The sequence below is a fragment of the Pimephales promelas genome, chromosome 8 (assembly GCF_988280905.1).
Source record: "Pimephales promelas chromosome 8, fPimPro1.hap1.1, whole genome shotgun sequence".
NCBI classification, from domain to species: Eukaryota; Metazoa; Chordata; class Actinopteri; order Cypriniformes; family Leuciscidae; genus Pimephales; species Pimephales promelas.
Genome location: NC_142776.1, coordinates 3,524,969 through 3,542,310, shown reverse-complemented (window position 1 = coordinate 3,542,310; position 17,342 = coordinate 3,524,969). Strand labels below are relative to the sequence as shown.

At 35.8% G+C, this 17,342-nt stretch overlaps 1 protein-coding gene across 1 annotated transcript; it reads left to right on the top strand.

The window, feature by feature from the left end:
• Positions 1-497: 497 nt before the first annotated feature.
• Positions 498-12,563, top strand: artn (artemin). Its single transcript, XM_039648940.2, has 3 exons — positions 498-536; positions 1,031-1,208; positions 11,790-12,563. Exons 1-3 carry the CDS (start codon positions 498-500, stop codon positions 12,209-12,211), a joined length of 639 nt encoding a protein of 212 aa, XP_039504874.2. The 3' UTR covers positions 12,212-12,563.
• The last annotated feature ends 4,779 nt before the right edge of the window (positions 12,564-17,342 follow it).

Here is a 17,342-nt window from a genome sequence, read left to right as displayed (position 1 = left end):
ATCTTGATTTATATAAGAGTTAATCTACCATAAATTTTGAAAGTTTTGGAGCACAGACTTAAGTTTGGTCTCTTTTTAAAGACATTTGGCAGATTATTACTAAAGAGAAAAAAGTTTAAAGATGAAAAAAAGTTAAAACTAACAACCATTATTGTTTAATTTTTAATTTTGATGTGAAATACATATTTTCCAAGACACGTTTTACTCTAAAACTGTGATAAAATCAAAGCCATCAATCTAAACAAGCCGTGTTCCCAATTTTAGGTTTATATCTCCAAAAATTAGCTCTCTTTTCTAACTCTTAACTCTTTTCTGTACAAGGAGTGTTTACAGTGATCCTTCCACCAATGAAATCAATTCAGAAATGTAGAGTTGAACATAATAAGAAAATGTTGCTGTTGGCTGTATCTACTTCTTTACTGTATTTTCATGTATATAAATATAAACGTTTCTTTTGCTTTCTAGATGGCAAAGGGTGGAGAAGTCCGGAGAATTGCATGGCCGCCCCTGCCCGATGTCACCTGAGAAACTGGAAGGTGAGCATTCCTCAAATCATCAAATGTGTAAGAAATAATAAATAAACACACACTTTGATGCTGTCTGACATAACATCTCAATCCCTGTTTGGGCTTGCTGTACTATTACCAAGCGTGTCACTTTGGAGTTGTTTGTGTGTCCATTTTCACTCCGGCTCATCGGATCTTTTCAGCCAGACACTCATTCATTAAAGTCACCCTGAAATATTTACACGTCGGGATCCGCGACGGTGTTGGGTGTTACTTAAGTAATTAAAGAGTCTGAAGTGTTGGCTGTGTTAGATCTTTGGTCAGCTCTTGGGAAGCGTATCCATGTTAATAAGCCGATCGGACATCACGGATCAGTTTACTCAGGGTTTATATAACAGGAGTAATGGACATGGGAGATTAACCTACTAGCGATTATTTCTTGTTTTTGTACGCGTTATTGGCTTTCTTTCAGGTCATACATGCTGTACAAGTTTTCATGTTGACTTCATTTGCTGTGCCTGTAGGTGATGCTGCTGGTGTTTGTATGTTTTCTGGGTCTGGTTGATGGACATTTCCTGGAGAAGGAGACAGAAGAACCCCGTCCTGGCAAACTGAGAAGCTCTTCAAACCGTCCAGAACGTCCCGGCCCGCAGAAAGACCTCGAGGAGAGGCAGAGCAGAGCGCCGTGGGCCGGACCGCATGGTCAGTACACTATAGACAGTGTGTGGGGAAACCGGGGCTAGTTGTCACGCTTTATACTTAAAATTATTTGTTCACTTAAAAATGAAACTTCTGTCATCATTTACTCACCCTCAAGTTATTTCAAACCTTTTTGCTGCACACAAAGGAAGATATTTTGAAAAATGTTAGTAACCAAATTGACTTTCATAGTATTGTTTTTTCCTACTGTAGAAGTCAATGGGGTCCAACAACTGTTTGGTTACTAACATTCTTCAAAATATCTTCCTTTGTGTTCAGCAGAAGAAGAAATTCATTCAGGTTTGAAACAACAGAAAATGATTACAGAATTTAAATTTTTAAGTGAACTATTATATATTATATGATATTACTTTATTCAGGACTCAAAAAGAAAGGTCCATAATACAAAAAGCATATATATATATATATATATATATATATATATATATATATTAAGTGGTAGTCTTGCCCTTGGGCGAAAATATGTCTCCAACATCAGATTTTTCTTTTCATATATTACAAATATATGATAAATGCAAAAAGTCACATCATTCTTATATAGATTTAACCATTTAGCCGATGCTTTTACCCACATATACTTAAATTATATTGTTATAGCGACTTATTAATTCACTTTTTCCCCACCAACGTTTTTGAAATAGTTTCCTGCCATTGCCAGCATTTCTTATCATTTTCACAAAAGTTTATTTTTGTTGTATGAATATTTGAACATGCAATAATTCCAAATAATCAATTTTTAATCAACATTTGTGGCTTTACAATTTTGAGCGAAAAAAAAAAAAAAGTCTTTTTGTCAAAGACTATTGGATCAGATTCAGAACGATGATCAAAACACAGATGTAGTAGATCGACACCCGTTAAAGCTTCACAGTCCTATGTCTCATCCTGGGTCGACATTTCATTCAGTAACATAAGGCAGTTTTGATTTATATGCTGTTTAATTTTGATGATCACGTTATTTTACATAAGCATCTGCTTACTTATGAAATCAATAATATTACTGAACATTGACTTTTAAACCAAAGGACAGAATTCACATGACATATGATATACACTCACCCTAAATGATTATTAGGAACACCATACTAATACTGTGTTTGACCCCCTTTCTGCCTTAATTCTACGTGGCATTGATTCAACAAGGTGCTGAAAGCATTCTTTAGAAATGTTGGCCCATATTGATAGGATAGCATCTTGCAGTTGATGGAGATTTGTGGGATGAACATCCAGGGCACGAAGCTCCCGTTCCACCACATCCCAAAGATGCTCTATTGGGTTGAGATCTGGTGACTGTGGCGGCCATTTTAGTACAGTCAACTCATTGACATGTTCAAGAAACCAATTTGAAATGATTCATGCTTTGTGACATGGTGCTTTATCCTGCTGGAAGTAGCCATCAGAGGATGGGGACATGGTGGCCATAAAGGGATGGACATGGTCAGAAACATTGCTCAGGTAGGCCGTGGCATATAAACAATGCCCAATTGGCACTAAGGGGCCTAAAGTGTGCCAAGAAAACATCCCCCACACCATTACACCACCACCACCAGCCTGCACAGTGGGAACAAGGCATGATGGATCCACGTTCTCATTGTTTACGCCAAATTATCTGAATGTCTCAACAGAAATCGAGACTCATCAGACCAGGCAACATTTTTCCAGTCTTCAGCTGTCTAATTTTGGTGAGCTCTTGCAAATTGTCGCCTCTTTATCCTATTTGTAGTGGAGATGAGTGGTACCCAGTGGGGTCTTCTGCTGTTGTAGCCCATCCGCCTCAAGGTTGTGTGTGTTGTGGCTTTACAAATGCTTTGCTGCATACCTCGGTTGTAACGAGTGGTTATTTCAGTCAAAGTTGCTCTTCTATCAGCTTGAATCAGTCGGCCCATTCTCCTCTGACCTCTAGCATCAACAAGGCATTTTGGCCCACAGGACTGCCGCATACTGGATGTTTTTCCCTTTTCACACCATTCTTTGTAAACCCTAGAAATGGTTGTGTGTGAAAATCCCAGTAACTGAGCAGATTGTGAAGTACTCTGGCACCAACAACCATGCCACGCTCAAAATCGCTTAAATCACCTTTCTTTCCCATTCTGACATTCAGTTTGGAGTTCAGGAGATTGTCTTGACCAGGACCACACCCCTAAATGCATTAAAGCAATTGGTTGATTAGATAATAGCATTAATGGGAAATTGAACAGGTGTTCCTAATAATCCTTTAGGTGAGTGTGTGTCGCATATTATGATCCTAATTTAGGACCGTTTCTAAGGGCCGAATTTAACATACAATACACTGTTAGAGAAAACAAACACATGTAATGAACCGGTATGACTCTTGTGACATCCTCCCCATTTGATCTACTTTAATTTACAAGCCTCATCCACGTTTGACGTTGCTGCAAAGCCTGCTATTAAAGTGTTTACTTCATACCCGCAGTAAAATTAAGCCATCAACTACACTTGTTGATAGATGTGAGCGATTTCAAAATTATACGTTGTCACGACTCACGAAGTGTGTTGGCTGTTCCGTTGTACTGAACATAGATCAATCTTAATAAAGGTTTCAGTTTACTACCAACTTTGTCTCAGATGCTTATCTCAAAATTCCTTGGGAGAAATAGAAATAGTCACGAATGAGTCAGTTGGCATAGAGCTATAAAATGAATGTGGATAGCAAATTTGATGGCATTTGATGAGAAATGTTTGTGTTGATATTGACTTTTCATAACAGACTTTGAGCACTGAAAATTGCTGGCTAGGAAAAACTGAGATTTCTTTTGTGCTTTTTCTGTTGTATGGGAAGCCGTCTTGATTAGGTCAGTCTGAGAAGACTTGTTCTGTTTCATGTCTTCTCAGGCTTCTTACTGAGTTACTATTACATTGTCTGTCTAACCTGTCAGAGGTTTGAATCCTTTGGAGAGTCTGGTTTACACTTTCTGTTGTCTGTAACACGGGTCAATCTCACGAAACCTGATCACACTTCATTCCAAATAAAATAAATAAATAAAAAATATTTTTGCTTAAACTCCTAGTTTATTTTATTGCATTGTGATTTATAGATGAATAAATAAAAAAAGAGTTTAATATTTTGACACAAATTAGAAGTTAAACATTAAGACTTTGCATTACAGTACTGAGAATTTGGATATGAAATGTGCTTAAATGTGATGATAATAATAATAATAATAATTCACAGTGACAAATATTATAATAATGTCACAATGCACTGTAAAAATGAATATGCTTTATCTAATCAATAGAATTGTGGCAACAGATTACAAGCAATATTATTAATTAAATTGAACAAATTAGAATTGAGTAATAATTAATCAAATTATTCCTTAAAAGTTAACCTTTTAAAATGAGTAAAGTTTACACCAAAAAATTAAACAAAAATATCTGAATAACAGACAGACGTCAAAGATTAATTAAAAACTTTTTATTTCATATTGCCAACATTGAAGACACCTGATGTTAACAAGCAGAATCACGGAGAGAGAAAACCGTCATTTTAAAACAAACATAAAACAAACACCGATCACCATAATGGTGACTTAAATTTATGTTTTTTGTTGTTGTAAGTTTTACTAAATTTAAATAGCTTTTAAGCAATTCATTTGATTAATTATTACTCAATTCTAATTTGTTCAATGTAATTAATAATATTGCTTGTAATCTGTTGCCACAATTTTTTTGATTAGATAAAGCATATTCATTCTCTTTGTCGTCATAAATAGGCCTTATTTTATTCTTCTTTATGCAAAATATGATTTCTTCTTTTATTTTGGGGTGAAATGTGATCTGGAAATGTTTATGTACACAGAAACACTTTATTTCGATCGATTGACTACTTTAGACATTCTACTAACTATGAGTAACTTTGCAACTACTCGTCAGCTTATCCTACTAACCTGCACCCGAATCTAACAGTCTAATGCTTTAATGAGAGTTGGCTGACATGTTGTTGCAAAGTTACTTATTGTTAATAAAAGTAGGCCATTGAAATAAAGTGTAACCATGTACACCATTTCTGGATTTCTACAGAAAACGTTCTCCTAATCCTGTAATTCTGTGTTATGCACAGTCACAGCTCACACCTTGCTTAAAGGCGAATTCCTTGCAAATGATTGTATTTCTGTTCGTTTTCTTAGTGGAAATACAATATCTGTGCACATAATAATGCAGGGACACGAGTGGAATGCAAACTTACCGTCAGTGTCTCTTGTGAGGACATGCACTACACACATACAGACCTAAATGAGATCTTTAATGAGCTCTAAGGATCTTCTGTCGTTTGATGCTGACATGTCCATGCTAACACGAAGACATTGTTTTGTGCAATATGATAAACATGATCAATATTGGTTCAGCCACAAGTTGACATGTTGGGCAAACAAACAGAGCGATGTTTTTATAGGGTCACAGTGTTTACACTCAGGAAATCAGCCGTGATATTGTCCATTTCGCAGCCACTGAATTAGACTTGCTATCTGCTCTCAGTGGATGCTGACTGGACACTAAAATAGATTAAAAAAAAAAATGCATCTCTTCTGCTCACCAAGATTTTATTTATTTGCTCAAAAATACAGTAAAACAGTAATATTGTGAAATATTATTACAATTTAAAATTACCGTTTTCTGTGTGAATATACAGGATATTTATTCCAGCGATCAAAGCTGAATTTTCATCATCATTACTCCAGTCTTCAGAGTCATGTGATCCTTCCTTTTGTTGCTGGATCTAGAAAGGTTCAGGCCCCGTTTACACGATGGGAAAGCGCAGATATTTCTTTGCGTTTTGCCCTCTTATTTACACGAAAACGCCGTTTTTATTACTGAAAACGATTATTTCTAAAAACTAAAGCCAAAGTGGAGATTTCTGAAAACGCCGGTTATGTGTTGTCGTGTGAACTGGGAGAAACTGCATTTTAGGTTCTCTCTTGTCATTTCTGAGGATTCTGATTGGCTTGAATGGCTTTATCCTTAACCCCTACACTGCCACCAATAGGTTTGGCATAGTTATGATGGCGCTCGACGGCGTATTTATGCGGGTGTGTAAACGATGTTTCAAACGACAATCACCATTGACAACTGGAGATTCACCCACTGTAAAATGCAAAAGACTTTGTTCGGACTTCGGTGTGGCTGTAGAAAAAAAGAGACTCCAACCGGGCCCATGCGTAAACAAGGATAAATACCGGAAGGACATTACATGTAGTCACGCAATGCTGATGGTGTTAATATTAACAATTTGAGAACAAAGTATAATTTGGAGTAATATGATAAGCCATCATTAGTATTAATCAGCTTGATTTACTGCAATGCTTTTTTTCCACTTGGTTTGTCAGAACAAAAGTGGATTTACTTGTTCAGATTACATTTTCCGGTGAAAATGATTATGTTGGTCATACTCCCAAAAAGTCGAATCTGTGATTCTGAATGCGGTGATTGACAGCCTCACACTCTCCTCAAAACATTGTGTTCATCCGCGCTGTGTCGTGCCGAGGCACAACTCACGTAAAGTTGATAATTCCGCGAATGACTGCAATTGCAGATTTCAAACAGAGATGGCGACAAAGAGGAAAAACTACAGACTGCAGCTTTAAAATAGAAATCTTTTGTAACAGTATAACTGTCACTTTTGTCACTTTTCATGTATAATTTTCTTTGGAAATGTGTAATACTTAAAAGGACATTTAACTAATGATTGGATAAGCATTATATACAATACAAAATTTAACTGAATAATCCTTACATATATTTCAAATTGTAAATTAAGATTTTTAATTTATTTAAAAAAAAAAGAGTGTATTAAAACATTTTGTATCTTGATGGAAAAAGGTAACAGACAGTTTCAGTTTATATGATTCCTATTTATACATATGAATCCGAATATTGAAATCAGATATTCAGATAAATATTCAACCACGTCTGTCCTGAATTCTTCGAGGGGAGGGTCTATGGGCGGGTAAATATATCTCTTTTTTTTTTTTTTTTTAGATCTTTTGATCTATTGGACAAAGTAAACTCACACAATTTACATGTGAACGCCTGGAGACGACGGAAAAACACACGGAGAGCATCAGCTTTAGTTTATGCTCTGGCAAACGCAAGACCAGCCGAACGCTGCGAGTGTGTGTTAGAAATCAAGAATGGTGGGAGAACATTGTGCTTGGTACATTTTTCATCTTCAAACCAAACTTGGGTCTTCATCCGACAAAGTTAAAATCCCATCTGGCTAGAGCTCTTCCTATAATGTTCACGCATTAGTTCAGAAGACGGTCTTTTGTGGCTGTTTGAACACATTCGACCACGTTATCATTTACGCTACGAAAGCAAATGTGTTTTTAACTCCTTCTGAAAGTGGCTGAAAGTGGACAAGCTCAAAACGTTTTAGATCCCGTTTATACCTGTATTTAGCGTCGACCAATTGTGATTTAATCAACCAAAACCGTCTTAATACCAGCTGTAAACAGAGCCTTAGAAACCCTCTACTAGAAGTATCAATATCAATCAAGTAGTAGAGAAATTTTCTGTTTGATTTACTTGGGATGAGATTGATCGCAAAAAATTATACGCTTCACCTTCAAGAGGGAGGATTATTTCTTTATTGAGACACACAGATGTTGTACAGTAGGACATGTTGGACATGTTTTCCCCAGCTCATGCATGCGATGCGATCGAATAATCTCATGGCTCTCTCTCTCTTATCAGTTTTGTGTTCCACTTCAAATAATCCAAAGCTCCTCTGTGCAGGTTTTGACACAGCAAATTGCTCCCTTGGAAGCTAATTACGGCAATCTTCGCCTGGAGAAAGTTTGAATCAAATCCTAAGGTTCTCCTAACCTTTAAACAACTTTAAACAAAACTTGATGTGGCATGTCGTGGGCTGTTTTCAATGCTCCGTTGCATGAGTTACAGTACAACAATAGTCCAGAGCAGTGACGGTAACAGCAGGAGGAATTTCACACTGATCTCGCTGGAGAGACGTGCACCGTTACACTATCAGCTGTTGAGGTGTGAACCAGGGCAACTAGTGTTATCACCTTTTTAAATGCCAGTGTTACATTACAGTGGGCGGATATGCCTTGTGCTGCCAGGAATGGAGACTATTTTAATGCATCAGCGTGCCAGAAGCTGGATTCTCTGGAGAAATAGTTCACCTGAAAATCATTTACTCATGCCAGTGTCATTCCAAACCTGCACTGTAAAAAATAAACCGTAAATTTTACGGTAAAAAACCGGCAGCTGTGGTTGCCAGAACTTTACCGTTAAAAATACGGTAGGATCGTTAATGGTTTTACAGACTTAACTTAAAATTTACAGTAATAAACCGTAATTTATTTTCTGAGAAAATGTGGATTTACCAACTTATTGATGTATTGATATCTGTTTTAGACCATTGTAATACACTGACAACCAACAATCATCACAGCAGTGATGAGAGTTACATGAGCAATCACAGTTCATCACAAGTGAATACTTGTATAATGCAATACTTAATTAAAGAAGCTGCACAATGTCATTCACACAAACATCAAGCACCATCATGGTAACACACATGAAATTAAAAATTGCAATAAACATTAATTTAACAACATTAAATGTAACATTTAACCCTAATGTACATAACTGATTAGAAAAAAAACAATAAAACTATGAGGAACTATAGTTATTTCAACAAAAATACATAAAATATGAAGTGTCACACAGGGAATTGTGGGAATGTCAATTTACGGTTTTTCACTGTAAATTATAAAATGATTTGTTCTGTTTCACTTTCAAAAACTGTAAATTTAACGGTATTTTACTGTAAAATTATATCACAGTTATTTACCGTGTATAGTACGGAAACTTTCTGTTTACCAATTAACAGTTTTGCACTGTAGCATTTTTACAGTATTTTACCGTTAAAATCACAGTTATTTTTTACAGTGTGGATGACTTCTATCGTCTGTTGAACACAAAAGATGATTTTTTTGTTTTGTTTTTGGTGTGTGTGTGTGTGTAAAGAAAAGCCTAGCCATATAATGAATGAGGACGGGTGCTATCAAGTTGACAAAAAAAAAAATCTCAAAGTATCATAAAGTTATGATAAGTAGACAATGCAAACTTAATGCATTTGCAAGTGTATTTGATAATAGAAGAGGAGTAGAAATGCATTCAAAATATTGCTCTCCGCTGTAGATGTCAAATCTATTATGTTGCCATTACACTGTAAAAATAAATATGCTTTACTGTGGCAACAGATTACAAGCAATATTATTTATTAAATTGAACAAATTAGAATTGAGTAATAGTTAATCAAATTAACATTCTAATTAATTCTAATTTGTACAATTTAATTAATAATATTGCTTGTAATATGTTGCCACAATTTTATTGATTAGATAAAGCATATTATTTTTTTCAGTGTGGATTAGGTTTTATGTAAATCACATCAAACATCATTGGCTCCTGTGTATAGTGACCAAAATATTACATCCATTCAATTGGTTGAATGAATGATTCAATTACTCATTCATGAAGACGTCACTTTTTTAGTTCATGAATGAATCAGCATTTATTTAATGATTTGTTTGAATGAATGATTGGGTCGTCACCAATTGCACTTAAAAAAGAAAAGCCTAGCCATATAATGAATGAGGACGGGTGCTATCAAGTTGACAAAAAAACCCTCAAAGTATCATAAAGTTATGATAAGTAGACAATGCAAACTTAATGCATTTGCAAGTTTATTTGATAATAGAACAGGAGTAGAAATGCATTAAAAATATTGCTCTCCGCTGTAGATGTCAAATCTATTATGTTGCCATTAGATTAGGTTTTATGTAAATTACATCAAACATCATTGGCTCCTGTGTATAGTGACCAAATATTACATCCATTCAATTGGTTGAATGAATGATTCAATTACTCATTCATAAAGACATCACTTTTTTAGTTCAGCATTTATTTAATGATTTGATTGAATTAATGATTGGGTCGTCACCAATTGCACTTTAAAAAAAGTCAGTCTTTAAGTTAGAAAACTCAGAAAAATTTAAATGGCCTAATATTTGACTTTATTTAATTCCTGATGTAATCCCATTTTTTTCTACATTTGATAAGTTAAATCAACCTACAAAATGAAAGTTGCAGAAAGAGCCAAACACACAGTCATCTTGGACTGTTATATCAGCACTCAGTTGTGTTCCTTGAATCTGATTGGTCGAGCAGCTAAGTCTTGCATAATTAATGATATTTTCAATGGTGCTTTATTATTTTTTATTTTGAAACTGATTAGACCCAATTTAGCAGTCATATTCAGTAACACTTTACTTAAAGGGGTGTGCATAAGACTGACATGACACCTTCATAATCATGACAGGACACATGGTTTATGCATGTTTATGACAACTGTCATTAACTCGATTATGACATTTTGAATGCAAATATGACTTTGTTTGAGATGTCTTTGTTATGATACCTTGACATAAACCAATACATCATAACCTGTTAGTGTCTTTATCATGACAACTTGACATTACTGAGACAGCACAACCTGTCATAAACATGACAGCAGATTCATTATCAAACTTAAGAAACCACTTAGCTTTATAGGTTAACATTACATTAAACTGGCTGTCTTGAGGCCATTATAATTGTGTCATGAATGTTTTTCGTGACCTCAACTACAGTGGTACTAATTGAATTTGTCATTAAAATGTTATAACGGCCTCATGTCTAAACCAACCACATGACAGTTTAATGTAATGTTAACCAATAAAGCTAGGTGGTTTCTTAAATAGGTGGTTTGCAGTCACGTGATTGTGTTGACGCGCGGAACGCAGATGGAGGGCAAGGAGTGAAGAGCGCAATGGACGAGATGGAGGAAAATCTGTACTGTACTACTTTAAACGCTATTACAAGAGAAATATATAAACAGAAAATCGAAACATATGTTGGACGTGATCCTTACGTTATGAAGAGGACCGATTTTCAACTGAATTGAGAGATTTGCCTGCCATGGAGGCTGTAAATATCAGCAACTAACTCGTCTTACAGACATACAAAGTTCGGAAACTGGTACATTACACAAACAGCCACATACGTGTATTTAAACACCTGAATAATGTAATTATAAGCCACATAAATAATGTATTAACTCACATTTGACGAAGTGATCACTGCGCACACACACACACACGCAGGCATTTTCCCATTCGGCTCCTCCCGACCGCAGACGTAGGTTTGCAAGGCATTTTTCCCAAGTGTTTTTCTGTCAATTTCTTGTATTTCCCCCCCTTATGAACAACAACTTTTGTCACACGATAAAAACTCCTCGTGGTTTGATCGATTTGAGCAACCGTAAACGAAGCAAAACGTAGGAATTTTGAGTGTGTTATAGTGCTTCCTAAATATAGAAATCACTTCCTGCCCTCCATCTGCGTTTCGCGCCATGGCGACGTCACGTGAAAACAAGCTATTTGATCATTTATGTTGTGTTTTTGTGTTTTTTTGTAACAAAATAAGTAATGATGCCGCGTTAGATCTACTATCAGCTTGTGCTTTCTGTCTCCTCAGACCCGTCGCTAGCCGAAGAAGGTGAGGGTCATCGAGTCCGCTGGCAATCCTCCTCTACAAACTCCAGTTCACGGAAATCTCCTAGAAACCGCAAGGAACGTCGCAACCGCGCGCGAGGCCGGAGCAACCAGGACTGTCGTTTGGAGAAGAAGGAGATGAAGGTGCGTGACCTGGGCCTCGGTTACGACTCGGACGAGATCGTGATGTTTAAGTACTGCGTGGGGACGTGCATGAGCGCCCGTAAGAACTACGACCTGGCCCTGAAAGTGCTCACGGATAACGGCAGCGTCTCAGGCCGTAAAGTGAGCACTCACCCCTGCTGCAGACCGACGCGCTTCGAGACCGTCTCTTTCATGGACGCCCAGACCAGCTGGCAAACCATCAAATGGCTTTCAGCGGCCAACTGCAGCTGTGTGGGATGAGGAGCCGAGGAAACACAGCCGGTAAAGTCAATCCAAAGCTAGGAGAGGGAATTCCGGTGCAAGGAATCGGTGATGCACGAGCGCTTCGGCTGTGCGGTGCACACGCGGAGAATCTGCCATCGCGAGCAGAGAAACCACATGAACCACAGGAATAAAGCACGTCCTGCAGGGTTAAGGGACAGAAAGCGCTGAGGTCCGTATCTTCTGACCCCGGAGAGATAAAAACTCTGGTGAAGCGGGTCCTCGGATACAGGATCTGCTCCAGTTCCACATGGAAAGTTTGTGAAAAGTAACTTGAAGGCCTACGTTTCACATTATCTGCCTCGAGGCGTTATGAGATTGACTGGTAACACTTTAGAATATACTGTTCCTTCATTAGTGAATAAATAACTACACAGGAACAAAGGAGTAACGCACTATTAACATTCTAGTATCTACTATTAACTAACAAGAAACTCTGATTAACGAATTAGGTAATGGCGCTTGGTCGAATGTGGTAGTTCGCTATTAGCATTTTCAGTATTTTTCATACTTATAACTAGTATATATAGGTTCAGAATTAATATTAATAATGCATAATAATAATAATAATAATAATATACGGTAATGGTAACCCATTAGTAATGAATCATCTTTCTAAAGAAACTAGTTTTTCTGTCCGACGGAGGTGAATCAATCAAAACTAACTTTAGCTGGACAATAACTTTATCCCAATTGCTGTTGTAAAGCCTAAACAATCTGTTACATTAATTTCTATTATAACTGTAAAGCTGCTTTGAAACAATCCATACTGTTAAAAGCGCTTTATAAATGAACACTCTCAGAAAAAAAAGGCACAAATGCTGTCATTGGGGCTGTACCTTTTCAAAAGGTACACTTTTGTACCTAAAGGGTGCATATTGGTACCTTAATGGTACATATTAGCATCTAAAATGTACATATTAACACTTAAAATGTACATATTAGCAGCTAAAATGTACATATTAGCACCTAAAATGTACATATTAACACTTAAAATGTATTAACACCTAAAATGTACATATTAACACCTAAAATATACATATTAACACCCAAAATGTACATATTAAAATCTAAAATGTTAATATGAACACCTAAAATGTACACATTAACACCTTAAATGGGCATATTAGCAGCTAAAATGTTAACATGAACACCTAAAATGGACATATTAGCTGCTAAAATGTACAAATTAGCACCTTGTACATATTACAATTTAAAATGTACATATTAGCACCTAAAATATACATATTAACACTTAAAATGTATTAACACCTAAAATGTACATATTAACACCTAAAATATACATATTAACACTTAAAATGTACATATTAACACCTAAAATGTTAATATGAACACCTAAAATGGACATATTAGCAGCTAAAATGTTAATATGAACACCTAAAATATACATAGTATCACTTAAAATGTACATATTAACACCTAAAATGTTAATATGAACACCTAAAATGTACATATTAACACCTAAAATTGACATATTAGCAGCTAAAATGTACATATTGTACATATTAGTAAAATATAAATATTAGCACCTAAAATGCACATATTAGGACCTAAAATATACATATTAACACCTAAAATATACATATTAACACCTAAAATGTACATATTAACACGTAAAATGGACATATTAGCAGCTAAAATGCACATATTAGGACCTAAAATGGACAAAAGTTTACCTTTTGAAAAGGTATAGCACCAGTGAAAGCTTTCGTTCCTTTTGTTCCTGAGAGTGAAGGTTACTTGCCTTGATTACTAATTATTTGGATCAGTATTGTAAAGTGAGGATCATGGGAACACACGAGTTATGACTAAAGTGTTGCCAAATCCATCAGAAGGAATTACAATTCAAATTTCAAAATCTTACAAAAATCTCAAAACCTTACAAATTCGGTATCATGTTTTTCACTTTAAAATACCCATCCAAATAATTAGTAGAAGGATGTAGTAACTCTTGAGTCATTACTAGTGGGTTACAATTACCTTATAGACTGTAAAAATTAATATGCTTTATCTAATCAATAAAATTGTGGCAACAGATTACAAGCAATATTATTAATTAAATTTAACAAATTAGAATTGAGTAATAATTAATCAAATTATTCCTTAAAAGTTAACCATTTAAAATGAGTAAAACGTAAAAAAAAAAAAAAAACATAAATTTAAGTCACCATTATGGTGATCAGTGTTTGTTTTAGGTTTCTTTTAAAATGACGGTTTTCTCTTGAGTCATTACTAGTGGGTTACTATTACCTATTATAAATGATGCATTATTCATGTTAATTATGAACCTTTACTGTATATAGAAAAATAGTAGTTATTGATTAGCTAACAGTGAACTACCACATTCGACTGAAATTAATATTTATTAATTTGTTAATGTAAGTTTCTTGTTAGTTGATTGCAGATACTAGAATGTTAATTGTGCGTTACTCTGACATTAATTACATCAATGAAGGAACAGTATTCAGTATGTATTAAGAATACCATGAAGGTTCATTTCCACACAACAGAAGGTGCTTTAACTCACTTATCAGCTTAACGTGTGTTTGTTATACACACTTTCCTTAAGCCAAGAGCACACCGCAAGACTGAAGCGCGCCACCTTTTTATGTTTGCGAGTCGTTTATGATAACTTCCAAACATTCTGAACATGCAGGCCGGTTCTGAATGCTCAGTCGTCTGATTTATGATGAAATCGTGCTCGATTACTCGCCATGTCTGGATGAATGCCGGTTATAATGCTCTCTTCCATCATCTGATCATCATTAGATGAATTACCGCTGCCATGATCGCTAGGAAATGTACACAAACTATTTTTAACTCTTATAAACAAAATTCTGCATGCTTTCCATATGCAGGACAAGCTCAAGCCTTGAATTTTGTGAATAATGTTTAATTCTATAATAAGCTCGTTTTACATATAAATGAACCGTGCTTATATTTCTAAGATTGATCTAGTTTACAATTCCGTTCAAAAGTTAAATGTATACTTTTATTCAGGAAGAATGTGTTAAATTGATCAAAAGTTACAGTAAAGAAACGAAACATTTCTATTTGCTGTTCTTTTGAACTTTCTATTCATCAAAGAATCCTGAAGAATAAAATGTAGCATGGTTTTAACAATATTTTGAACATTGATAATAATCATAAATGTTTCTTGAGCAGCAAATCATCATATTAAAATGATTTCTGACAAGACTGGAGTAATGATGCTGAAAATACAGCGTTGATCTCAGAAATAAATTACATTTTAAAATAAATTCACAGAAAATTATGGAAAAATGACTTGTTTGCGAAAAATGGCAACAAAATTGTGAAACAAATAAAGATAAAAAGTCGCAATTACCTTTTGAAATTTTAATTCAGTGGCGGAAACAAGCTTCCATTGAAAGCAGCTATTTTAAATTGTAATAATATTTCACAATATCACTGTTTTATTGTATTTTTCATCAAATAAATGCAGCGTTGGTGAGCTGAAGAGACTTCAAAATGTCACGACCGGAAAGCTTTGAACAGTAGTGTAAATACTTCTGCAGTAGCAGCACAGATTAACCTGGATTGCGGTTGGGTAGTGAATAGGATGCATGTTATTGCAAGCAGAACTGTGTTGTGAATTCACCCCTGAGTGTTTGAATTGCTCAGGTTGGTGTGTGACCGTCTTGTAATGTGCCCTTGGCGTTACACACTTGCACAAACACAACCAACCACACAGACAGCCTGATGCCACATTCACAAACCTCCTCAAGAAATACCTCTTTAATTTATGACTTTTTGCAACGCATTGATCAGCATTGTTATTTTTGTTTCACTGTTGGAGTGAACGTCTGTGTTTCTGTTACCGGCTGGATCTTCGTCTGGGCGGATGCCACGTTTCACTGGATAGACGTACAGTCTGTTCATGAGCTAGTTCTGTCTGATGTTCACAACCCATGCAAATGATGACCTGGCTCGGGTTCATCGCACACAAAAGTATACCGGTTTACCAAATTGTGTTTAAATTGAGACATTTCACATTTTTGTTCTATATTTTTGGGTATTGACTTATTTTAGGCAAGGTGGATGATCTACCAAAGGGATGGGTGGATGGATGGACGATAAATGGATGATAGATGGATGGACAATAGATGGATGGATTGATGATGGATGGCTGGATGGATGGATTGATGATGGATGGATGATAGATAGATGGATGATAGATGGATGGATGCTGGATGGATTGATGATGGATTGATTTATGGATGGATGATAGATTGATGGATGGATGGATGGATGGATGGATGGATGATAGATGGATGGATGATAGATTGATGGATGGATGGATGGATGATAGATGGATAGATGATAGATGGATGATAGATGGATGGTTGGATGATGGTTGGATGATGGATGGATGATAGATGGATGATAGATGGATGGATTGATGATGGATGGATGGATGGATGGATGATAGATGGATAGATGATGGATGGATGGATGGATGATAGATGGATAGATGATGGATGGATGGATGGATGATAGATGGATAGATGATGGATGGATGGATGGATGGTTGGATAATGGATGGATGGATGGATGGTTGATAGATGGATGATGGATGGATGGATTGACGATGGATGGATGGAGGATGGATGGATGTATGGATGATAGATGTATGGATTGATGATGGATGGATGGATGATAGATGGCTGGATAGATAGATAGATTAATAGATAGATAGAACGATGCACCTCTTTAATCGACAGTCACACTTCTCACAGTTACTGTATTAATATCATGGTTTACTTTAACTTTCACTTGTATATCATTTGTAATGTTCTCAAATACACTAGAACTACATGTGAACTCATGAGTGAATCTCTCGAAGCCCGTCAGGAACACGTCTGTAGGGTTGGGCATCGTTTGAATTTAAACGATTCTTATTCTGATTCCTTGTTTCGATTCCGGTTCCTAACGATTCTCGATTCCGATTCTTTTAAGAGGCAGGGTCAAAAAGTTTAGCTAACCTTGCTAACCAACGGCCTTTCTGAAGGAAATACTCCTTCTGTCACAAATACTCCTTTTGTCACAAATTTAGCATTTTGCCGAGATT

What these genes read in the sequence shown, in the direction of transcription:
- artn (XM_039648940.2), top strand. Translation starts at nt 498, where the DNA reads ATGGCCGCCCCTGCCCGATGTCACCTGAGAAACTGGAAG. An exon ending in GTCACCTGAGAAACTGGAAG is followed by an intron (nt 537 to 1,030) that starts GTGAGCATTCCT and finishes CTGTGCCTGTAG; the next exon opens with GTGATGCTGCTGGTGTTTGT. An exon ending in GCCGTGGGCCGGACCGCATG is followed by an intron (nt 1,209 to 11,789) that starts GTCAGTACACTA and finishes CTGTCTCCTCAG; the next exon opens with ACCCGTCGCTAGCCGAAGAA.